This window comes from Protopterus annectens, chromosome 5.part0 (genome assembly GCF_019279795.1).
Source record: "Protopterus annectens isolate FY-2018-M chromosome 5.part0, PAN1.0, whole genome shotgun sequence".
NCBI classification, from domain to species: Eukaryota; Metazoa; Chordata; order Ceratodontiformes; family Protopteridae; genus Protopterus; species Protopterus annectens.
The window spans coordinates 1115206848-1115233567 of record NC_056735.1 but is presented as its reverse complement, the minus strand read 5'-3'; the positions used below and the strand labels follow the sequence as shown (position 1 = coordinate 1115233567).

The 26720-nt window shown below is 40.6% G+C and overlaps 1 protein-coding gene across 1 annotated transcript in view; it reads right to left on the bottom strand.

Annotated features, from left to right (window-relative positions):
* Positions 1-12511: 12511 nt before the first annotated feature.
* Positions 12512-26720, bottom strand: part of LOC122802329 (adiponectin-like) — a 111628-nt gene continuing 97419 nt past the window's right edge. The window contains exon 2 of the mRNA XM_044071969.1: positions 12512-13396. Within this exon, the coding sequence (XP_043927904.1) occupies positions 12903-13396 (494 nt within the window). The 3' untranslated portion in view covers positions 12512-12902. The remainder of the gene's footprint in view (positions 13397-26720) is intronic.

Here is a 26720-nt window from a genome sequence, read left to right as displayed (position 1 = left end):
ACTTTCCAACATTTATACTACTTACATAAAAAAGCTTATAACACCTTCATATAATATAATATAATACTGGTACCATAATGACACACAAAAAAGTAGCTGACCACAGTTCACAATACTCTATGAAATAGGTTTCAGTACAGATACACAAAATGTTGATGTCAAATCAAAAACTACTCTCACCAGGTTTCACGTACTCTCTGTCATATCCAACTCATCCTCTTAGAGCAAGCATCTGGGCATAGACTAAAATAATAGGGGACAAGGCAGAAAAATAGGGACATATTATTTAGTAATCGGTGCTTACCCACTGCTCCTGACCGTGTTTCCTTTTTAGAACGATAGTTCATTGTGGTTAGTGCAGAAATGAACCACAACTAACAAACTTTCTAAAACTAAACAATTATCATCAGGAGTAATTGGTAAGCAGGAGGAACTCCATGGCATTCTTCTCAGCCACTGAGATCAAGATATGTGGACCAAGCCTAAAATAATATTGGGGGGGGGGGGGCAGATTTTAAATATTGACCTTATAAAAAGTTGGTAAAATAACAAGACTGTGTTAGGTTTGGTTCTCTGAATGCTGAAGGGAACCACAAAGAACGAGCCTTCTTACAACTAAAATTCTAATGTAAACTCCTGAGCCCCCCAAGCCATTCTTTGTTGGAGGGAAGCTTTCTAGCTTATCAGTGGGAGTGGTAAGCACTAGGTAGCCTATCTACCACATAACGAGTGGTTTCTGGCCCAGAAGTTGTATTTATTGGCCGTTTGGGCAGTTTCTTCCATCTCTTTCAACTTTCTGGCTTAAAATCCTGTGTTTGCACTTGTTGCCCCGTTTCCTGTAACTAGTCTAGTATAGATACAGATTTGCTGTGTCCAGGACTGCTTGAAAGCTTCTTAGCCAGAGTCTGCTCTTCAATTTTTCCCTTAGATCTACTAGTTCTCTCCTCTCCTGCACTTATACTTGCTTATTAGTCTAGCACTTTACCAGACTTCTTGTAGCAATTATTGTAGCACACAAGTGCTACCAGCACTAAATGTTCTACAAGGAAACAGATCTAGTACTTGTTATCAATGCCCATCCTTCCAGGCATATCTAAAGGTCAGTTCCCTTTGCTTTCTCCTATTAACCTGGTGAACTTGGGCATCCTGAGGCAATGTAGCAACTGCCTCATGTACACCAACAACCCCCTCCTCTTACCTTCCAACACTAAGACTTGCGAGAGATGCACTTATATATCCAAATTGGAAACCATGCACTCTCCAGCCAAGACCGGAATAGCTGGTCAAGAGGAGAAAGTCAACACTTGCAAATAACCACATGGAACACATAGCCCTCCAGAACACACGCCAGCACTGCCTTCACATAAAAACACAAACCACACAGCCACCCTCATGGAGGCTCTCAATAAAAATCTACCCAAGCAGCAGAGACCTCCAAGGTAAAAATGCACTCGACCACCACAACACAACACTAATCATGAGACACATAACTCTCCTAAACAGTGTGCCAATCAACCAAAGCCCCTGAGGCAAAACAGCATGCCCAATACACTAGTCATAGGTGACTCGATAATGAGGCACACTGATGTCCCACTCACTAGGTTGAATAAGGAGAAAGTAACAGTCAGCTGCCTGTCAGGTGCCAGGATCCAACACATAATACATGCACTCAGGTCGCTCACTAACAGGTACAAATATGGCTCTGTCATTGTACATGTGAGTGTGAATGACCTGAGACATATCTCCCTGGACTACATGAAATGAGACACGGAGGAGCTCTCGGATTATGTAGCCCAGGCAGATATGACCCTAGCCCTGAGCAGCATCCTACCATCACCCAGAATGAGACCACAGTACAAGCAGAAAATGATTGATTTTAACAATTGGCTAAGTTTCTGGTGTCACTCTAAGGGGATCCAGTATCTGTTTGCCTGGGATGACATGACTGACAGACCTCGATGCTTTGCCAGAGATGGCCTGCATCTATCACCCCTGGGCTTCCAGATACTGGCTAAGGCTCTTGCCACCCGTATAGTGCCTTTTTTTAAGCAGTGTTCCAAAGACGAAATTAGCACCGTAACAGCTACAAACAAATGCACTGTGAGCATCATGTTGCTCAACACTAGAAGTCTAAATCTCAAAAGGCACTCACTGGAGGCACTCCTTAAAATGGAGAACATTGACATTTGTGCTGTAACAGAGACGTGGTTCAAGGCAGCTTAAAGCACACCTGCACTACCAGGCTATAACTCATTCCACACCTTTCGGCCCCAGAACTTAGACTGAAGCTACAAAGGCGGTGGTGTTTCCATATTCATAAAGGATGAGCACACCTCCAGACTGGTAGCTCAACATAATGCATCAGAGATATTTCAGGTGCAGCTAACATTGAGTAAGACAGTGATTCCGGTCGTAGCCTGCTATACGTCCCCGACCATGTCCCAAGACTCACACTCTATGTTCCTAAGCACCCTGGAGAATATTAGGGTCCAACCTAACACTGCCTTACTAGATGACCTCAACTACCCCTCCATTAACTGGGTAAACTACTCATGTACCGATACACTTGCCCAGTGTTTTCCTGGAGTTCATTAATTCCAATGCCCTGGACCAGCTCGTTCTTACCCCCACTAGAGGTAGCAACATCCTTGACCTGGTCATTACTAACATGTGCGACTGTTGTTCTACACCAATAGTCAGCTCCTCCCTGGTTAGATCCAGCCACAAACCAATCACCTTGGAAATCCACATCCCTCCCACCCCCCCAGCAAAGGTAACCACCATGAAAAACTCCTCCAAAGCTAACTTTGGGATCCTAAAAACAGAGGTGGCTAACTTCACGGCACCCATGCAAATGGAGAATAGTTGCCTGACCACAGAATCATACACCAATGCACTGTACGAACACGTACACAAATGCATGGATCTCGCAATACCCAACAGAATCAAGACACTCTCCTCCAAAAAAGAAGGAAGCCAATCTGGTAGTCCCCTGCCATAAACAATCTCTACAACAGAAGTAGGAAACTGATGTGGAATAAGGTGAAGTCCTTGAATGGAAAAACTCCCTTATCTACCTCAGCAAAAAGTTGAGATCCCTCATCAAATCCTCTAAAGCTAGGTATGAAAATAGAATTGCAGCAGATATTAAAGACAACCACAAGGCTTTCTTTAGTTATGTAAAGAATCTCCACGGCAATACCCTGCTGCACAATGGTACCTCCTATACCGAGCCAACAGATATTGCCAACTGAAGAGGCTGCAAAAGTACCTCACAAAGAAAATCCTAGGCCTTAAACACTTGTCCTATATGGACAGACTAAAAAAAAATCCAACTATTCTCTGTCTCATATCATCTACTTAGAAGCGATTTCTGCTTGGCTTACAAAGCCATGTCTGACCCAGCTCTGTTAGAAATGCTACACCTAAAGAAATCCCAAACCCTCCGTACCACATGCTCCAGAAACCTCAACCTCATTACCACAATTAACAGAATATGTTGGAGAGACACATTCATAACCCAGAGACTGCCCATGCTATGGAACAGACTTGCTGTACATGTCAAGCAGAGCACTTCGCTGACCCTCTTCAAGAGGAATCTTGATGAGTGGATGGGAAACAGAAAATTCACCCCGGGGATAACTCCAGTGGCTCTACTCAACAGAGGCACTGGGAACTAAGGTTGTGTGGCACTATGCCAGGGTAATCCTATGGCTAATCTCGTAAAGGTCCCAGGGCCATTAGCTTAGTACACACCTATGAACCTATGAACCATCAGTTGTTCAGCACTTATAAGTACATAACAGTATGCTTCTAAATGCTTAGCAACTGATCATTGCATTAAATATTGTTCATTGCTTCTACAAAAGCATTAAATAAATAAAATAACAAAAAAAAAACATTAAAACAAGCCAGGATGCTAGAAATAGAGATGCAGAAAAGTCCTCTTCAGATAGGAATGTAAAACCAAATTGTAGGTGACAGTGGGAGACAAAACAGGATTGGAATTGAAGCTATACCCGACATTTAAAAGAAAAATGATACTGTGGGTGGGAATGCAAGTGATGTGGTAAAGTGGGTGTTACTTTGATCAGGTGTAGTTTGGACCCGAATTTTAAACACTGGGATTGTCCCTTTAACTTGAAGTTGGAAGGGACTAAATGTGAAAAGGAGGGAAAGATGATGACGTATTTGAATAAGACAAAAGAGTAAAGATTATGCTCTTTCACGAGACAAAAAACAATGAGCAGAGAAGTATAGAAATTAATGAACAGATGGCCTGAAAAGGGGGGAAGTGGTCTATATGAAAAACATGCAAAATCAGGTGGTTATAAAGGTAAGTAGGCAGCTGAGATGGATAATAGAAATCAGACAAAGAGGGATACATGTGCTCTGATGATCTGCAGGATGGAGGAGGACTAGGTAGCCTTGGGTTCCTTTAGTGACCCAAACAAGGATGAGAGGAGTATGCTTTGAGATTTTTCCCACTGTTAAGGAGGTGGAGAAGGCAAACATGTTGTTTCATTATAGGGGTGACTGTAATGTAATCTTGGGTTCAGTGCAGTAAAGGTTTTATGGACTGTAGAATTTCACAAAGAATGACAGAGGGAACTGAAGAAAGAGATAGAAGATGAGGGTTTGACCTAACCTAGAAAGAAAGATGGTGCAATAGTTGGAAGTATGCTGCCAGAAGAGACTAATTAGATGAGCAGTCTGGAGATGTTTCTAATCAGGTTATGCAGTGAAAGTTAAAGAGAAACGCCTTTTAGATCATGCCCATTTTCTCTCTAAGTTAGAGGAGAGGAGGAGCAACAGATGGTACTGGAACCTTTGAGGGTGGAAAGGATGTTATCATATATTAGGAAATGATTAGGGAAGTGACAGCACTGAACTAGATAAACGAGGGAGAGGTGGGGACAGTATGGTGGGACCCTGTGAAAATAAGATGGCTAGAGCAGATTTTGGATCAAGCTGACATGGTTAGTAGGGACAGATGGAGACAATGATGGAACATGAATGGGAATTAGATGTGTTTCAACACTAGGTGATAGTGAAAGGTAGGGGGATGAGTAGGAAGATGTAGGAGATGGTAACAAATGAAAATCTGACCTCTGTCAGCCAACCAAGCAAAAGCAGAACTGGAAAGTAGTGCTATTCTTTGGTGGTCTCAAGAAAAAAGTGAAGCAAAACTAATGAATGGAATATGGAGAAGGTAAAGTAGTATAAAAGGATCTTGCAAGTGTTTGTACATTTCTATCAAAACATAGATCCATAATGCCTGTTCTGATAGTGTAAAGGGATAAAACTTTGACTACAGTCCATGTGATCCAATTTCAACTAGCAGCTCAGGTACTTGATGGCATAGGCAGAAGGATGGCCATGTCCATCCTGATGGGGATAAGGGACCGTGCTTTTCATCCAGTTTGCACAATGGTTCCAGTGACAAAGCTTTGCTAAAGAGCTGGGGCTTTACATGTAGTGGAGTGGCCAGCTTGGGATGAAGTAAGAATGACCACCTAAGCTGATGATGGTAGCCACTGTTGGCACATATGGGTGAGTATGCATTAATAACTGTATGGCTAAAAGTGGCCCTTGCAATAATGGGATTGCTCATGTTACCACCAGGGGCAGAGCTTAGGCTCATAAATGAAAAGTGATCTCAGTGTTGGAATGTTGGCAAGAGCACAAAACACCTACATGTCCACCTGGATAATGGCCCCTTAGAACCTTGATTATCAATAGGCATGGGGACAAAAATGATACAATAAAAATGTATATAAATCATGGGGAATAAGGTCATGTGTAATGCAGATAAGACTGAGTGGGTGGGGCATGCATTTTTATAAGTCCAAAGTAAAGAACTAGTAAAGGAGATAAACTATTTCAGGTGTGATTAACGTAATTCATTCTCTAAAGTACAAAAAAAGTGTAGTGTGTGGGCTGAATGGCTTCTGTGCAGAATTTTACAGTGCATTCTTTGGGGGGTTAGAAGGGGGCTAAGCAGAATCTTTAATTAGGCTTTGGAAGGGTAGGAAATTCTACAGATATGAAAGGAGGCAATAATGGCTGTGGTGTCCAGGGTTCAAAAAGGATTTGTCCTGTTATTTCACAATTTCCCTTACAAATGTAGATTGAAATGTTTAGATTTAAGCTGTGGCAGTAAGATGAGAAAGAGTACTATAAAATATGGTGGAAGAGAACAAAATAGATTGTGTTAAAGGGAAATCTTCAGTTGATTTATGCTTGATCATGTTATCTCTGGTACTGATTAACTTAGGCATACTCTGAACTTAGCCTTCAAAGTTTATGTCATGAGCAGTGATTTGGTAGTGGAACTCAGCACTCATACAGACCATTTCATCATGTGATTCAAGATGACTAGTCCTGGATAGAATCCCTGGACTCGGATCTGTTTTTTTCTCTCCCACTCCCAGATCCTCTCTCCAATGGACCTGCCCAATGGCTCCTCTGCCTTCACCCAATTATCTCTTTTACTCCACTGCAGTTGAGGGCCAGACATCTCTAAGCTTAGAAAGAGTCCTCTGACCCATTCATTCCTACATGATGAACTCAATTCCATTTCTAGTGAGGGTTTGGAGATCCAGTGGAGCAGCCTTCCCAATTTCCACAGAGTTGTTTCATAATGCACCCCCCTAAACTTCATGAATGCTGCTTCCTCTGAGGTGCATGCATGCTTTCACACGTGGCATCTCAACATGTGTGGCACACCCCTAATAAAGCAAGTACTTAATATGGCCATTTGCAATAGTACAACACATTGTATTTCCCCTAGGTGTCAGAAATGCTTCACTCCAACCCACCTTCAACTGGGCAAGCCACACTGGACGCTGGACCACCCCCTTTACTACATGAGCTGTTAAAAGAGTGTGAGTCATCTGGGCTACAGTCAGTTTCTTCGGTCTGTGCCATGGGGTACGTGCTGATGGACCTAGATCTTGTGTAATTCAAGAGACTTGGTCCAGTCACCTATGACATTTTCAACCCTGTTTTGCTTGGCCAGGTTCATCATTGTAGTGCCTCTGGTTCACATGAATTGGTTAGGGTCTATAATTAAGCCCTAACTTCATGACTTCACATAATGACTCCATGTCAAGTATAGCAGTCTACCTGGTTCTATGTATGCCACAATTTGACTTTGAACTCTGCAAACTCAGTAGGACCATCCAGAGGTTTGACCATAGGTGGCATCACTCTGGTCTGCACAATAATTAACTTACCCTACACTACCACCTTTCAGTATGCCAGTCTGACATCTCCTGGAAGAAGTCTGTGCCCTTATCCTGGGAGATCTCTGCAACAGCAAATTGATCAACAGCACTGTTCTAGCTGGTGTAGCTTTCTCACAACCCAGAGGGCTTTCTCTAGTCAGGAATATATATTGGTTACTCCCTATTTTGCTACCAAGGACTGATCATGGGTCCCACAAGGCATTCATCAGGTTTGTATGAGTGATCCTAGAGATTTAACACAATTCTAAGTTGGTGTGAGTTTTTTGTATCCAATTATGATGATTTATCTCTGTTTTCTCCAGTACATTTACTTCATCTACTTGTGAACTTGTCCTAACAGGGTTCTTTTCACATGTCTGGAAGTATGTCAACTTAGTAATGTACACAGATCATATGCTAGTAATAGAATCCAGCATGATTCATAACTTGATCAACCCAAACTTCAAGCAAGTTTCTCTATATTAATTTCCAGAATATTTAAAAATAAACAGTTAGTAAATAAAAAAAAGTAATGCTGTGGGTGGACAGGTCAGAGACACTTTCTAGTAAAATTTGCAAACTGTGCCCTGAACTTCTTTTTAATAATAATAATAATAATAATAATAATAATAATAATAATAATAATAATAATAATAATAATGGGAACTTCATTCCAAATATTAAACAATAAAAGTATCTTTGATTCTCTCTGAACCTTTTGCTCAGTTTCACCCTCTACACAGACAATATCACTTCTAAAACACAAGCTCACCTTAAACTCTGCTATCACATTTCCCACTTGCTATCCCCCTCAACACAACTAGCTGAGAGTGTTTTTATAACTAAATTAAAATGTAAACTACATTTTCTTTGCCTTCACTCAGTCCAGAATACATACAAACTACTTATAATAACATTTTCAGATTTGCCTTCTGGCTGATCAAGATAGTCATCACTGTGACCTTCTAAAATATGTAAAATGGTTACCTATAAGTGACAGATCTATATCACACCATGCTACTATCATTTAGAAAATACCCAAAACTGGCAATTGCCCATCTCTGACAAGGCCACACTTGACAAGGGAAATAAACTACTCATTGCAAAACACCCAAGATGACACAATCTCCATCATATGACTTAGGTTCATAAATGCCACTGCAGAAAAGCCTTTTCTAGAATAGGCCCTGCTATTTGGAATAATCTCCCTAGAGAAGTAACAAACAATCAAAATTTACATTAATTCAAGTTACCATTAAATAGACACACACTGAAGCTAGATCTAAATGTTTTTATGATGTAGATTAAACCAATTATCATCTGTCATACCACAACTACATTGTACTACTTACTATCATTTTTTATTATTGACTAAACGTGCTTCTTGACTTTGTCAACATTACATGTTTTCTACTCCCAATTTACTTCCATTGTTATGTATTATCTAGATCTCTGTATGCACTATTCAAATATTCCATTAGTGTATTATATGAAGATTAACTCATGCAATATTTGAACCCAGGTTTTGACTAAAAAGGGTCATCACATCAGCTCACTTATTTGGTTACCAAATTGTAAAGTGAAAACATAACAAAGTAGTAAAAAATAAACTGACAACCATTTAGTCACCAGTCTTGTATGATTGATTATTGGCTTCAATACCATTGGGATATTCATTGTGATCATCAATGCTACTTTTGGGGAATCTTTAGTGTCAGGTTTGTCTCCCAATATCAGCTATAATGGAGAAATTGTAATCCATGTCTTAGGTACAATACTTGGGAAGGTGACAACTCTACAAAGGTTCATTCAGCAAGTGTTTATGTGAAGGAAAGTCACCAAATACCATATTTACTGCTAAAGAACTTTTATACTTTCTCCTACTGTTGTGTGACCACGGAGTTGAATGTTTCGGGCTATCTCCCCACGAGGGAGATGCAGGAGGCAAGCATGCTATAAAAGAAATGTAGTTTAGAGTCACTTCAATGTTTTTAGTGATTTTTACTTTGCAGACATGACACTGAAAATTAAAGGACCAGATTTCAACGTATTATTACATTCTCTTTCTTCCATTTCAAGAGTGTTGCCATCATTAGACATATTATTCCATCTTCAAATGTCCCTGCTGTGGTGCATGTCACATCGTTCTTTCATATGAATTACCTTAATGCTGTGTACCTAAGACTTCACAGCTTGATCATCTGCAGCCTGTGCAAAATTCTGAAGGCTGCCTGCCTACTGTTTTTTTTTAAGTACCACTGTGTTCCACCAGTCCTGCATAGAATGCATTGGATTGCAGTCAGGGAATATTTTAGCTATCTGTTTCTCTATTTATTTATTTATTCATTCATTTTTTTTTCTTTCTTTGTTAACCAGGTGGATGGACAGGTCAGAGAAACTTTCTAGTCACAACCCAGACCAGAAGATAAAGACATCCACATTATAATGGGGATGCAAGCAACAAAAACATATTTAAATATATTTACAGTAATTATAGCAAACACCACACAATACTTAAACAAATTAAAGCAATACTGCACAAACAATGTGTAACTGGTAATACAAGTCCTGTAAGTAAAAGGTAGCTAGTGAGCTTTGGGCAAGAACTTGGTAATGTTGTTATGTCTTTGGTGATGGAATAATGAATCTGCAAATATTGTTTGCAAAACATTTGTGTGGAGGAGGGTTTTTTCTTGGAGGCCGATGCTATCAGGGAAAGCTTATATTCAAGTTACAAAAGGGGCATGTCTTTGCCAATGGCTTCTCTTGTTTTAGAGGACAGAAACTGAAAAACCTTTGAGGCCGAAAACAGTCGTCAGTTGATTTTTGATTTTTGTTATCTCTATGTGATGTTGTAACTTAAGGTATTGATCTAGCCGTATCCCCTAGGTATCAGAAATGAGTAGTATTTTTTGTTTGTTTGTGTATGAGGGGGTGTTAGATTATTAAGAATTATCTGCCAGTTGCTGGGCACCTTTAAGAGCTTGTGCTTAGTCTCAAAAAGCATACATTTTGTAGTGTTCAAGAAGAGTTTCCATTGAGTTAGCCATTTGGAAAGCTCAGGCATACCTTCTTATGATCGGTTTGCTAACAGCATGGAGTGAGATATATAGATCACTACATCATCAACATATAGGATGATGGGTAAGTGAGGAAGGTCATCTGGCAGTGTGCTGATGAATAATAAGCAGAGAAGTGGTAAAAAGACTTATCCTTGGGGCATGTCTGAGAGTGGAGGGGTAGCATCAGAGAAAGAGCTGCCGATTTTGACTTTGAATTGTCTGTTGGATAGAAAGCTCTTAATTCACTGGAGAATTTGATTTCCAAAACCAGCCATAGAAAGAGAGTTAAATAGGAAAGGGTGATCTATGAGATCAGAGTTTTTTTGTGAAACTGATGAAGATTGCCCTAATAAGCTTTTCTTCACAGATGTTTGGAAGGATGCCACCTGTGAGTGTATTTGGATGCTAACAGCAGACCAAAAACCATGTTGCTTGAGAGGAGTTTTGATTTATAGTAGCTTCCAGGAAGATGGCTTAATGTTGTAGGTGAAGCAGCTGTATATTATTTTGAGTGGGTGTACTAGGATGTCTTACATGAGAAGATAAACTAGACGTGGCTGTCATCAGAGCTTGTTGGGTCGTCACAGGAGATATTGCTCAGTTGTCCTTGGATCTCTTTGATCTATTTCCTTGAGATGGTTTTGAAGTAGAATGGGTGTATGCTGAAGATTCTGGAAACGTGGGTGGATGGTGGGTGGTGGGGTTAGAGATAGGTGGGTGTGAGATGTGGAAATTCTTTCAGAAATTCATTAACTGAAAGAGGAAGATGCTATAGTATTAGTTTCTGTGGGTAAAGGGCATAGGAGCAGCTCTGCCAGTAATGTGGCTTACTTCTTCTGCTTCTTTCGGCTTTTCCCAGTTAGGGGTCACCACAGCAGATCACCTGTCTGCTCATGGTTGGCAGTGGAGTTTTACAGTGTCGAGTTGCCAGCCAGGCGGCCAACCTTCCACAGAAGGCACACACATACGTACTCACAACTAGGGCCAATTTAGAGTGTCCAATCCACCTACAGCATGTCTTTGGGATGTGGGAAGAAACCGGAGCACACAGAGGAAATCCATGCGACCTCAGGGAGGACATGCAGACTCCGCACAGAAGGCACCCCAGCCGAGGATCAAACCGGAGAACCTCTTGCTGTGAGGTGGCAATGCTAACCACTGCACCACCACGGCTGCCCAGTAATGTGGCTTACTATTTTCCAGAAATGTTTTGGTTTGTTAACAAAGGAGTTTTAGGAGGTGAGTTGGTGAAGAGTCTATGCCATCTGGTGGCTTGTTTGGTAAGGGTTCCTAACAGTCTTTCTCTATGTTCAGGGAACAGTCCCCTTTTCTTGGTGCCCTAGGTTTCAACTCTTAATCTGAACAGGAAGAACTCTTTTGTAATCCATTGATTTTGTGTGGCTTTGTGGAGATTGGTAAGTAGTGAGAAATGTTTGTCTTGTAACTGAAGTAGGTATATATAGTAAATGTGGATATAGCAAAGGAGTGATCAGGAAATAAGCTAATGGTGGACCAATTTGTCCTGGGAAGTTTTGTAAAGGGCCTGAATGTTTTTTTAGTTGTTTTTTTACATAAAAGATGATAGGTATGGGGAGGAGGGGTTTGGATGATCAATGAATGGATGGTAAACTAACTTGTTGTATGACTGACAGCAATCCTACATTTATATACACTCACACTTGCAGCCATACACATGGACACTCATGCATGTATACACTCTAACTATATGTCTACTAAACTTCCTGGCACGTACCTCTAACATGATCTCACCCACTTAAAGTAATGAGTGACTGGAAGGTCTTGTCCAAATTAATTACTGTGGATGGCAGCGATAATTTATGCAGCTGAGCTGTTATATGAATCACTCAGCTGAGGAAATCACTTACAGTAGGCATTTCTGAGGGACAGCATATGACTTATTTTCATATATCTCTCTCCTGGAATACCTCATCAACATTTGTGGTAGGCCTATGAACTAGCCCATTGTGGTGGTACACCTTTTCAAACTAAGTACTGCAGTAGTGCTATCTCTGAATCGAAAATGACTACTCCCACTGGTCAAGAAGGCTCTTGCAGTATTTTGCAGTAACATATTTCTTTACAAAAATTGATCAGTTTATCTATTTTGTATTACTAAAGTATTCAATAATATTTCCCTGGAAAAGGTATTTGGACTGTGGTATCTATATGGTCAACAAAATGCAGCACACAGTAAAATAATATATTTCAAATATACCTTTTGAGTTTATTACAATTAAAGTATTTATTCAGGTATACGGTGAGGTACTGTAGGTTGTTGGAACCACATGCATATTTTTTAGACATATCAGTATATTCATCCTTAGTTATTCAGCTCCTAGGAAAGTTAAATTAATAATTTAAATTCCTCTCAAGAGGGATTATCATTACTGTCATTCAGAAAGAAAGTTAATAGCAAGCAGTTCGAAAGGGACATTTTAAGACAACATGACTGGTAATAGCTGACTCCATAAGTAGTTAATGTTTAAAATATAATGTGACTTCTTTTGGACTCCAGGTAGTATTCTTCAACATCAGGATCATACATAAAAGTGATTTATTTGTTGTAAAATAAACTGAAGCACCATGTAAATCAGTTTAGCTGGTGTAGTAGGAATCCAGTGAATGTTGTGTCATCATCACTGTCTGCATAGAGACCAATATTATTTTCAAACACTTGAAGCCAAATCGTATCTCCTTTCTGGAGTTTTAGTAGTGCTGCTCCAGATGCTTGCATTGTCTTCTGTGCAAAATCAAACTGAGTATACTGGACGATGCCAGTGTTGCGCCATAAAGCTACCTTCATATCACTGTTATACACAGTTATGTGGTATGTGAAGAAGTAAATGCCAGGAATGATGACAGTGACCTTGCCTGTATTTGTATCATATGCATTATCTTCATTATAGAAAGCCTTTGTAAATATGATAGGAGAACCTGCAGGAGGATTACTGCTTCCAAGACCAACATGGAAACCCCAGAAGTTCTCAGGCGTTCTTGATGGAATGGTAACACTTGGTACACCCATTAGTCCCGGAGGCCCAATTTTTCCCGGGTGACCAATGGGACCTGGTGCTCCTTGTGGACCTAAGAAAAATATTAGAAACAAAAGCTGATTATTTGTCACCATTTGTGGAGAACCAAAATATTTAAACTGAAAAAGGATGTTGGAAGCTAACAGATACAGCAAACATTACTAAGCTGAACTAAACTGAACTGACAATATTTCACCACCTTCATAAATACATGTACTTAACCAGACACCTTACATCTGTGTGACAGATACGCTTTATGTTAAACATTTTGGAAAAACACATTTTATTTTTTGTAACAAAATTTATTCATCACATTTTACCATGCAACACTAGTTTACATGCATTAATAATAAAAATATCAATCATTATACATATTTCTTCATAACTTCAACATATCTTTACAGCATGCCTTCACATTTTTCAGTACAAATATCGCCATTCATTTTTATGCACTTTACTGTCTCTATCTTCTCTCTCCATTAAATATGTAATCTCCATTTCTTTAATTTCTTCTACAATGCTTAGTACATCTACTTTTGCTTTTGGTATTGGTGTTGATTTCCATTTTCTTGTTATTGTTTTTTTGACTACGATTTTTTGAGAAAGTAGCCAAGAGGTAACACAAATACAAAACCTAAGGGAATGGAGATGAAGGACTAATCATGCTTTAAAAGTAATACTTATTAAAATGCTTTGGGACCCAATTCAGAAAAGTTACAGCGAGGTGTGATTGAGATGCAGACCTATCAACTGTCCTTATTTTGGAGAAACATTCCTATTCACATGATGTATCTATTTTTTTTTCTGGGGGGGGGGTATGTCACTGTTTTCAGGCTTGATTTACTCCTGCACAGAATTTTCTGAATCCCCTTCATCACATGTGATTTTTGAAGCTATCTAGTACACAGACAAAGACACTACATAACCAACATACTAGTAACACCAGTAATTTAAAGAAATCATTACACTGTCTCATTGGTAATATGATGATATTTGTCCACCATTTCTCAGTAGGATCCCACATTATTACTGGAAGCAGGAACAGTTATGTGCAATCTGATATTTAAATTTTATACTAATTAGATGTCCAGGTTTTTAGCTGGATGTTCTTACTATTCAAGAGCCTTTGTTGTTCTTTTCAATATCAGCAGGTTGAGAGGTATGATGAAGTGTTCACCTTGTGGTAAAAATTTCTAATTCAGGGACAGACAGTTCTACATGAAGACATGCAGCACCACTGTGGGATGTTCCTGTGGTCGTGTTAAATGCAAATGAGGCATTCCAGGGAACAGTTATATGCTACTAAGTATTTATACAACCGAGCAATTCAGACACTGCTTGGCTGCATAAATTAACACACATGCTTATGGGTTGCTCATGTTAACGAACATAGCCAAAAGCTTGTGTTCATCCATTGTAGTAAAGGTAAGTGCTGGGGAGTTAAACATACAGGTGCTGTTGGAGGGATGTGTATGTTTTTGTGTGGGGCTGCATATGTAACTCTAAAGACGTAGGTCAGAGGATGACTAGACACCAGGGATAATGGGATAACTCTAAAGACGTAGGTTGGTGGAAAACCACTAGACAGTCAAACACATTGTTAACAATATGCCTTAATGACACTCACAAAAGATGTGTGTAGGAAGAATATTAGACACCAGGGTACACTAAACAGCATGTCTTAAAGGGACTAACAAAAATTCTCTCTCTACCTCCCACTGAGGACATTAGCCCTCTGTTCCACCACTAGATACCACAAAAACTGTTACAAAATACTCAAGTCTGTAAAACAGAAAATATGATGCAATGTGAAAGGAAGGATATTTCAAACCTTGTACCCTTTACACAGAAAACAGGAGCAATAACCCACTATGATAACTAATCTGTCAGTATAGATATTTTTTAACAGTAAGAAATGTGAATCTGTAATGTCTGTCATAATTCAGCATTTCCCACAGTCTTTGACTCACAAGGGACAGTGAGGGAAGGTTTCAATAAAAAGGCAAGAGGTACACTAGACACCACCAGGAAGATTATTTAAACTACAACCATGATGCCCTTAAATAGTTAATAGAGCAATAACTATTCTATACATAATAGAGCAATAGCTATTCTATACATTTTAAAGTTTGGTATTATAAACTGATTGTAAGGCTACATGAAAAGCTCACTCAAACTCTGCCATTGATTGCTGTGAGGGAAAGTTTGGTTTATTTTTGCTTTCTTGTAATTTGTATTGCTTCACTGTCTTTTTCTGTTTTGTATATTATGGTGTATTTTCTTTACACTGTGTTTTACTTGTATTTTGCTTTTAATTGCATATTTAAACTAGGAAAGAGACCACAGCTGTGTCTCTTGTGAGTCACACAGAAATTCAGTTTTCCTCCACCCTTCCTCTAGTTGCTTGCCCCTTATGTTAATTTGACCACATATTTCATTCTCTCTCTCTCCTCTTTCATTGGCTATTGTCAGTAAGCACAAAATTATCATTTCCCTTCAGCTATTTAAATTTATTGGACATCCCACTGTATTCCATACAGCCAGAATACTAAGCGCTCACCCCCTTTCAGTCTGTCTTGCTCTTTAAAAAATAGTGGTTCTTCCCATAGATTGCTAAAGCTTGAGTTACCTCCTCTCTTATATCCAACTGCAACTCTTAGGATATTAACCAAAGTTTTCATCTTACTTTTAAAATCTGCAGCATCTACTCCAAGACCATCAGTTATTGGAGAGCCCACATTCTGCCTCTTAGTAGTCATCTTGAGATTAGTGCTTCTGTTTTGCTCCTAGTGAGAGAAGGAGCTTAGGTGACTGCAGATCACCAGAAAGCCCAATAACTGCTTCATAGACGCCTGCTTGGAATATGTGCTTATATTTTGCTCATGGTGAGAGAAGAAGTTGAGGGCATTGATTCCTGATTGCCTCTGACTGGGCAGTGTGTTTCTTTTGAGGACCTTTCTGACTGGTCTGGTTGCTATTCGAGGCATTGACCATGAAAAGGCTACAACAAGCCTACAGATCCCTGCGTCATCTGGGACAAGACTGTTGATCACCAAAGAGCCTGTATCCTGCGTCTCTTCTTGGGATTATTTTGCTTCTGGTGAGAGAAGAAACAAAGGAGCATTGTATCTCAGCAGAGTGAAGCTGTGGTGAGACCAACACTAGTAGTAGTCAGATAGTAGCCAATCAGGAGAATTTCCACTTGTCATTATTCTTGACAAAGCTCATTCTTTCTTTTCAGTAAGTACTGCTTGATTAACTGCTGTCTAACCTAACTTCAGAATATCACCCTAAATACTTCATCTAAAAATCATTAGGGACTACTTATTAGTTTCCCTTCATGTGTTTGGCAGTGGCCTGTATAGATGCAGACACTCTGAGCTGGCATCTTTCCTGTAAAAGCACCCTTGAAATTTCACAAATACCTAGTTGCACAAAAGGCAAATAGTTTGCACTGACAATCACTGACCCCAGAGTTGCAAACCAGATACTCCATGCAATATTTTATTTTTTCATCTCATCCATCTAATCAGTAAAAAAGGGCCTGTTGCTATAGATATAAGCTTTCCCACTATCTCTGTTATCAGCTTGGTGGATATGGGCATCTCAAGGCAATGGAGAAATTGCCTAAACTGACAAGGTATTTGAGAGATGTATTTACACAATGCCACTGGAGGCAAACTTCTCATATAAAAGCACTCCTATTGTCAATCAGATTGTCAGTAAAACACACTCTGAACCCATCACACAGTCCAAAGCAGACACATAGATCCACATATGCTGAGACACATAAATGTAACCTTCTTAAACTCCAAAGACCTCCTAGATGAATTACACATAATAAATATCATCAGCAGCCCCTAATGCATGCCTTCAAAACAACACTCACATTAACATATACAGTCACATCTCTTGGAGGCTCAGCTTCTAAGCACATAAGGCAAGCTGTTACAGAATCCAAAATTCTCATTATTGGAGACTCCATTGTGTGGGACACTGATGTCCCTGTCATCAGGTTGAGTAAGGAAAAAGTCATGGACAATTGCTTGTCAGTGAGAGATGTATTTACACAATGTCACTGGAAGCAAAGCTCTCATATAAAAACACTCCTGTTGTCAATCAGGTTGTCAGTACAACACACACACTAATGTCCATGTCTCTAGGTTGAGTAATTACCCATGTACTCAGTTCATTGGACCAGAAGTACCAGTGACTCAGTCATAGTTGATGTGAGTAAAAGACCTGAGATGTACCTCCTTAGACTATATGAAGAGAGACATATGTGCCCAAGGCAGGTATGGGCCTAGTACTTGAGCAGTATTTTACCTTCTCCAAGGATGATGCCACGATAAGTACAGAACATGTCTGACTTTCATAATCGTCTGTCTGGTGTCACTCTAAGGGGGTGCAATATTTGTCTGCATGGAAGGAGATGGTCAGACCACGCTGCTTTGCCAGGGATGGTCTGCACCTCTCCCCTCTAGGCTTTTGAACATTAGCTGAAACAAAACATTGTCCTCCCTATAGTGCTATTTTCAGGCAAGGCCAAACTTAAAGTACTTCCAACACAGTAAAACAATACCAGGAAAATCTGTTAATGCTCAATGTGGGAGTCTAAACAAGAAACTCAACTCTCTAGAAGCTCACATTACCCTAGACCCTAGACATCTGTGCAGCCACTGAGACATGGTTTAAAGCCATCAACGGCTCACCGGCACTGCAAGGCTATAATGTCTTCCATACATTTAGAACAGCTACTACACAGACAAGGACTAAACAGATTCATAGGTGTGTGTACCTGTAAAGGTTGAGGTGTCTTGATTTACATCAAAAATAAATATACCTCAAGGCTGGTCAAACATGACAATGCATTTGAGTTTCTCCACATTCAAATCACCATGGGTAAACCCTGTACCACTTCCTTGCAAGCTATAAGTACCTCTGTATGACCCAGGAAAGCCATAACATGTATTTAAGCTTATTGGAAACTCTGTCCAACATAACACCATATTCATGGGCAACTTTAATTACCCCACTGTTAACCTGGAATCATATACAACCGCAAAAATGCTGGCACATAGATTACTCAATTTTTTAAACACAAACTCCATTTACTAGATTGTTAATATGCCGACCACAGGTACAAACATACTGGATCTGGTCCTCACTAATATGGGAGGAATGTTGCACATCCCATAGTGCAATGTCTTTTCTTGTAAGGTCAGACCGCAAAACTGTCTCCTTTAAAGTAAAAATAAAACCCGGAATGCCAGCTAACCTTTAAATGTTCAGGAACTACCCTAAAGCTAACTTCTTACTATTACGTGATAATCTGGCAAAATTTCAAGCCCCCATAAACCCTGAGAACTCTGCTGCCTGCACAAAACTGTTCACAGAAACTCTTACAAGCATGTTAATAAATGCATTGAGGCAGTTGTACCCTTCAGGAAGAAGTACAGAAGTCACTTAAAAAACAAGCCACCCTGGCAGAATCACCTCGATAGGCTATATAACAGAAGGAAGAAAATCATGTCAAAAATTAGGAGACGTAGCACTCAGCAGGATAAAAGTACTCTCTCTCTCATCAAACTAAACAAACAACTCAGAGGACAAATAAAATCTACTAACACCAACTTTTAGTTAGGTTTGGCCTCACAGGCCAAGTACAGCAATAAGGCATTTTTAGCTATACTGTATACTGTATGTTCGCAATCTCAAAAGCAATAGACAGTCATGTGCAGAGCTCATTGTTAATGGAGCTACATAGACTGAGCCAGAAGATATAACAAACCTACTGCCAGACAAATTCAGCACTAACTTTACCTCTCTCTCCCCCTTAACCCTTACCATCAAGAAAGATCATCAAATATAATTCCACCCTACTATCGCTAGGGAACGGGCCCTTAATGATCTCTATAAGGACAAGGACACTGCATAAATGGGCCCAGACAATATCCCAGGATGCCTTCTAAATGGCCTGAAAGATGACCTATCAGTCCCTTTGGAATTGCTATTTAACTGTTGCCTCCAAACAGGTGTTGTGCCTCATGAATGGAGAACAGCAACAGTCATCCCTCTGCACAAAGGCAGGCCATCTACAGACTCTAGAAACTACAGACCCATAAGTTTCACTAGTCTCAAATGCAAAGCCATGAAAATGATTATCACGGAAATTATCAATAATGACCTAGGAAACCTCCAAACACTGGATCCAACCCAATTTTGTTTTGTCAAGGGCAGGTCATAGGATCATAGGATCATAGGTGATTACTAGGTTATTGGCCCTTAGGCCCTTATAAGCCTAGCCAAGAGTTTAGCTCATGATTAGACAAGTCAGCACCCAATGCCCCTATCCAGCACCTGATGCCTACTCAGCCTGGTCACCAAAGCAATGGATGAAGGCAAAACGTTTCACACTGCCTACCTTGACCTGAATAGGCATTTGACACAATTCCCTTGTGGGCATTGTTGAAAACGTAAGAGATTAGGTATAAATCCTTATGTCACCCAGTGGATAGCCAGGCCAGGACTCCCAGACAGGACCCAGGAAGATAAAATTGGGGAGTCCACCTCTAGGAAGTGGCCAGTCACAAATGGAGTTTCCCAGGGACTGGTCCTGAGGCTGCTCCTTTCTGGCATTTACTTCTCTGAAGTCAAGACCAGTGTCAAGGGCCTCTGGCTGACTAAATTTGCAGAAGGTTGAAAATTAGGAGCAGTCTTAGAATCTCACACAGACACTGACAATAATTTAACCTTTGACCATCATGTGTCTACAGTGGTGAGGAAATCATTCTATGCTGTATAACTTATAAGCAAAGGTATGGCATCTAGGTCCAAGGAGATCACTGTTCCATTTTATTCAGCTTTCATCAGACCTATCATTGAGTACAATGCCCCCTTTGGTATTGACCTAACCAGGCACATCCAATAACTGGAATGTCCACAGAGTTTCCTCACTAAAAGAATACAGGGTGTAAGTAACATGTGTAATGCAGTCTGCTTCAAATGTCTAGCCCTGTATTTTGTCTCCTACAGGCTGTTGAGGCCTGGTGTACAAGGCATTGTCAGATGCCATCCTGTTGGAACTCCTGCATATCCACAAAACAAACAGCTTGAGAATTACCCAGTCTAAAGACTTAAACCTTGCATGTGATATAAACAGGTCCTGCTAGAGAGACTGATATATATCCCAGAGGCTATCCCTTCTGTGGAAAAGGCCCCCATTCATGTGAAGCAGAGTTCCTCCTTAACCCAATTCAAGTGTAACTTAGACAGTTGGATGAAGAACAGGAAATTCATCCCTGGTTTGGCACCTATGTTTCTAATGGACACACGCTGCCTGTAAATGGTTCATCTCCCAGGCTCCTGATTGTAGATGTTTCATCTCCTAAGCCCCTGCTTATGCTTATCAAGCATGCAAGAACTTATCAGAGATTTGGGATGCATGTCTAGGCTTAAAAATAAATCTTGGCTCTAGATGGTTGTCACTGTTGAAGTGATACCCCAACCCCATGTGGAAAAATGGTAAAAAGGGGAAGTGGATGGATGGATGGGAGACAATACAGGCATTGCCTAAAACAAGAGCATACAAAAAGTAAAATGATTTTGTGTGCCGTAAAGAGCTGCAACATTCCTGTCACATTGAATTACTTCACTAGAGCAGGCAGATTAAAAAATATCTATTGCTACATAAATGGATTGTACCCTTGATCAATTACTTAATTTCACAAACCATATCAATTTACAGCACTGACCATTGTGATATTTGTTTCCTGTAATCCTTTGTGCATACTAAATAAGAAAAATAGTTGTTTACAGGCTAGCAGTTTTAACATTATCTGAAAACTTTATTTTAGTAGGACAGTGGTTAGCATTGTCACCTCACAGCAAGAGCTTCTCCGGTTCGATCCTCGGCTGGGGTGCCTTCTGTGTGGAGTCTGTATGTCCTCCCTGTTGTCGCATGGGTTTCCTCCAGATGCTCCGGTTTCCTCCCACATCCCAAAGACATGCTGTAGGTGGATTGGACACTATAAATTGGCCCTAGGTGTGAGTGCGTGCATGTGTGTGTGCCTTCTGCGGAAGGTTGGGCGCCGGGCTGGCAACTCAACACTGTAAAACTCCACTGCCAGTCATGAGTGGACAGGTGATCCGCTGTAGCGACCCCTAACCGGGAAAAGCCGAAAGAAGAAGAAGAAGTAGGACAAGTGCTTTTAAGGATCAAGCTAAGAAACTGTGACTAGATTGCTATTTTTTGTTTGTTGGTTTGTTTGCATGTTAGTCCCCTTAATTATGGTTTGTTACCCTTTTTTCATAGATAGCTACTTTTTATGGGCTGTGCCCATTAAGCAGAGATCTATATTTCTTGATTAAAAATACAGCATTCAAGCTTTGATTTCTAATCCCATTTACCTTCTAGCGGGTGCTGCATGTGTACCTTCAGTAATAGACAAACTAGAAGAATATACCATCTTGCTCATTTTAAATAGTTTGTTCACTATGACCCAGGAAAGTTTTGAATTCATGCCATCATTCAGCATGTGACCTTGTTCCACCCATTTCTTGGCATTCCTACTGTGTTGCTTGTACAGTTTCAGCAGCACTTTCTGCACTGCCCATAAGATGAGCTACAATATGGCCACAGGATCATGTTTGGTATTCACTAAACCTGGGAGATCTCATCACAGAGAACAGAGAGCTGTGTTGCTGCTCAGCAACTGTATAGAAATACCCTGTGTTCTTGTTTTAAGAGCACTGACCGCAGTTTCTTATCAAATCATAGTAATGATAATGATGAAGCATTCTTGGAATAAAACATTATTTGTAACAATTAAGTAAAACTAAGCTTTGAAACAATGCCATTACAATGAGGTGCAAGTCTGTTGAGGCACTGAATATGTAAAGCATAGATCTTATAGGTTCATAAGTATTTACTAGGTATGCGGTCAGAATAATTATTGGGTAGCATAGCCAAAAGCAACCAAAAAGAACTGAAAGTGTAATAGCTGCCCAACAAATCAATCAGTTTATTAGCTGCCCCAAACAATGATAGGCATAGTACACATCATTTTACCAAATGTTTTATCTGCATCAAGACCCACTAACATTAGTGGCATTTTCTATGTTCTACCTCCATCTGGATCATCATTGTTTTATTAATGTTGTCAAATGTTTGCCTCCTGTCCACAAAACCATATTGTTCCATAGCTGCCAATTTTAGAAACAGCTTTGCCATTCTCTTTGCTAGTATAAACATAAACAAACACTTTATAATCACGGTTTAATATTGAAATGGAGCTATATGAAGTTAGGCTTGAAGGGGTTTTGCTTACTTTGGGTAATACAGCCACCACAACCTTTTTCCAAGATGCTTGCTCTGCCCCCTTTTAAAATAACGCTGAACAAAACTTTATACATATTTTATAACTTTCTTCCCCTCCAACTTCCAGACTTGCAAAGAAATGCCATCTGTTCCTGGAGGCTTCTGGGTTAATTGACTATACATCACCATTTTATCTTATCTCTTCCTATCTTAACTGCTAACTGTTGTGCCTCAGCTTCCCCTAACCTTGGCAAAATTAAATCTTCTATTTTCTTGGTTTCCACACTTACCTGCTTTAAACAAATTTAATGAAATTTCTAAAATATCTGTACTATCTCTGTAGGATATCTTGCTGCTTTTCTTGTCATAGGTTCCCTACATTTGGCAACATCCATTAATACTTTCTGTTGCCTAAGTAATTTTAGTAAAAGTTTTTGTCCTCTTGAGTTGTTATCAAAATAGTTGCGTACCAGCAACCTTTCTAAACTAATGCATATTATCCAAATGCTTTCTTATTTTTCCTTTAGTACTCTACAGTTGCTCCTCTTGTTCTGCGAGATTAAGCCTAGCAATTCTCAGTTCATGTTTGGCAGGTTGGTTGATTTTGCATCCAGCTTTCACTCCAGAGCTATCCCAGGTAACCCAGGCTGGGCAAATAGATACCGGCCAGCCAGTAGCTTAGTGACCCAGGGCTGCTGGGCTTTGTGGCAGGCACACACTGGCCAATAGGGGCACATATACCCCTCCCACTGTTACCATGGGTCCATGGTGTGGGTCAGAGTAGGCCGGGTCCTCAATCCAAATATCACCGGTAACTACCCATGCCCATTTCTGGCAACATTAGTCAACATGTCCGAATCACTTAGAGCCATATTTTACACTGTAGAATGGCTAGTCCTGCCATGGTGAACAGTCTGTGATCTGTGTTCTCCTATCTTGAGGATACTGTGCACCACAGTAGATGTCCAAAGTGGTTGGTCTGTAGAACTCTTCCCCTATAAGGCACCACGCAGAGTCTGTGCTGCTACCCACAGCTCCATTCATTGGTGAGTTTGAGATGGAAACAAACAGCATGTTTTTCAGACATGGGAGAAAGCCCACAGAGACACGGGGAGAACATGCAAACTCCAAACAGGCACTGGTCGGAGGTCAGGTTCGAACCTTGTACCTTGTGCATGGGAGGTGAAGACCTTAACTACTAAGCCATCTGGTTCTTTGCATAGATAGTTTCAGACATCATACTCTTCAGAAAATTCATGTTAATGCAAAATCTATGATTCTATCAACTTTCTAAGTTTGTAAGAGCAATATTTAAAAAATGTCCCTATTCTGGGGCCTTTGTGCCCCATTATTTATGGCTTTGTCCAGATTTCTTGTTCTAAGAGGTCAAGAGATGACACACACACACACACACACACACACACACACACACACACACACACACACACACACACACACACACACACACACACACACACACACACACACACACACACACACACACACACACTGAGAGCGATCGAGCAATCCCAACAAAGGAACAAAAATGGGGACGGATTTTAAATATTGCTCTTATAAACTTAGTTCCTTTATATTTAGTATAATAACTATATATAAAACTTTATACGCTGTGTTATCTTCATTTTAGGGGTCAAATAGATTTTGTGGCTCCTGATGAATTTTATTTGGTGGGAGAGGGGCTAAAAATGGCTCTTTTGATAGTGAAGGTTACAGACCCCTCTCTTAGAGAGTACTTGCACGTATTTGGTGATACTGTCCAAGCCACTCCAATAGTCTTGCTGTTTGCCACATTTGCTATTTGGATAACAGTAATATTACACAGTGACATTGGTCACCCTTTGGGAAGGGCCTTATAGTAGCTGATTATAGTGGTTGGTGGCAGTTGGTACTGCCATATAGTCTGGGCAGAAAGGGGCACAGCTGGAGAACCTGTGCCAGCCTTCCCAAGGAGTGTCTGTGTGTTTGTATCTAAATCAAATCTTAAAGTGAGTGTGTGTCAGCTGCCTAGGCAGGGACACAAAGCACTGGTTGGATAGAGAGGGTGATGGAGGTTTTAGCTTGACCATTAGGCTGAGATCTGGACCCTATAGCTGTGCCAGTGGAGAGTCTTATTGGAGATCTGGAGAGAAAGGGAGAAACCAGCCCCAGATTGACTGTGATCTCTGTGTGCTCTTAAGGGAAATTGTACTTTACTGTGTGTGCACTTGTTATACCCCAATGTGCACGCTCATCACTGGTGCTAGTGGTAAAGATTGAGGCTAATTTATTACTGGTCCAGTGCATGAGCATTACATATTAATTGTTTGTCAGTGGTGGGATATCCACATCAGATATTAATTGTTTGATAGTGGTGAGTTAGCCACATCACATACTAATCGGCTTGTAGTGGTGTGGATATTGAATTCCTGTAGCCTGTGTACAGTGATCACTGAAGGTGTTTTTGTACTCTAAATCAGCCATGCAGTGAATATTTAGAGTTCAGATCACAATTGTTTTATTTCTTTTGTTAGCTTAGTTAGCCAGGGAGAGCAGGCAAGCATGTCAGCAGAGGAGTACAGTAAGCTGGCAAGGAGCAAGTTGGCTGAGATGTGCCAGGCTAAAGGACTGGTGCATGGAAACCTGACTAATGCAGACATGACTGTAGCTTTGGTCACAGGTGTATCAAAGAATACAAACCAGGAGGATGATCAGACTGGCCGTGGAGATGTACAACACTCAGAGAATGGACAGCTCAACCTTTCTGCAGAGAACTTAAAAATCCATCTGAAGCTAAGGAGACTTGAATTGGAGGCCAGGCATTTAGAAACAGAAGCAGCAGAGAGACTGAGACATCTACAGGCTGAGGAGAATTAGAAACTGCTACTCCTGGAAACTGAGGAGAAGGAGAGGCATAGGTAGCATGAAAAGGAGATGCTGACTCTTCACCAGACTCATAGAGGTAATGAGGAAGGGAGTAACCGGGCCCCAGAAGCACAAAAGGTCAGTAAATTTCTTCTGCAGTTTACAGAGGGGGATAATTTTGATAGTTTCATTCATATGTTTGAGATGGTATGTAAACAGTATGATGTTGACCAAAGGCTCTGGGTATGGTTCCTGACCCCCTTACTCCATGGTAAAGCTGTAACTGTGCTGTCTAAATTATCTGATCATGATTTTTTTGACTATACTGCTGTTAAGAATTGTTTGCTAGAATTTTTTAAGCTAACATCTGAAGCTTATAGGAAAAAGTTTTGTGAGCATAGACACAAGGCAGATGAAAGTGTGTGTGAATATGTTGCTGAACTAAGCACTTATTTTCATAGGTGGGTGAGTGGATGTCAGGTCACCACTTTTGAAGACCTTTTGGTGAGGGAACAAGCCCTTAGCACTTTGCTTGAGAACATGAGGATCTGGTTAGCTGATAGACAATGTGCTACTTCAGATGAGTTGGGGAAAAAGGGAGACCTATGCCTAGCAAGCAGAGCATCACTGCACAGGAAAGGGACACCCAGTGCTGCTCATGAATCTAAAGGAACCCATGGTGGGCAGCCCAGACTGCCCCAACAGAATCTGACAGTAGCAGGGGAACCTCGCCACTAGTCCAGGTACACATCCAGGACCTATGGTTAAATGTTTTGAATGCAACCAGTGGGGCCATGTGGCATATAGATGTCCACGGAGGCAAAGTAGGGAACAAAAGGTGAGGGACCCAGTAAGTGGGAAAGACAAAATGCCAATAGTAGGTTGTCTTGAGACAACAGGGGTACCAAACTATCATCCTGCAGATGTCTTGATAGGGAAGGATTTTGATAAGCCAGTACCATGTGTTTATGTAGTTATACACAGTCAGGCTTGGAGACAAGCATGTGGGTCTGGTAGCCTAGGGGAGACCCAGACAGACCACACACTTGTAGCCAGGACTGGTGAGGTGGTTACTTCAGGGAGGGGAGCTACCCTGTAGTAGTGAGACTGAAGGTGTGCCACAACTGCTTGTTGGTACTGATGTTCCCTTGGACAGAGTGACTGCAAAGGTATAGGTGAGTAGTAGTACCCAGGC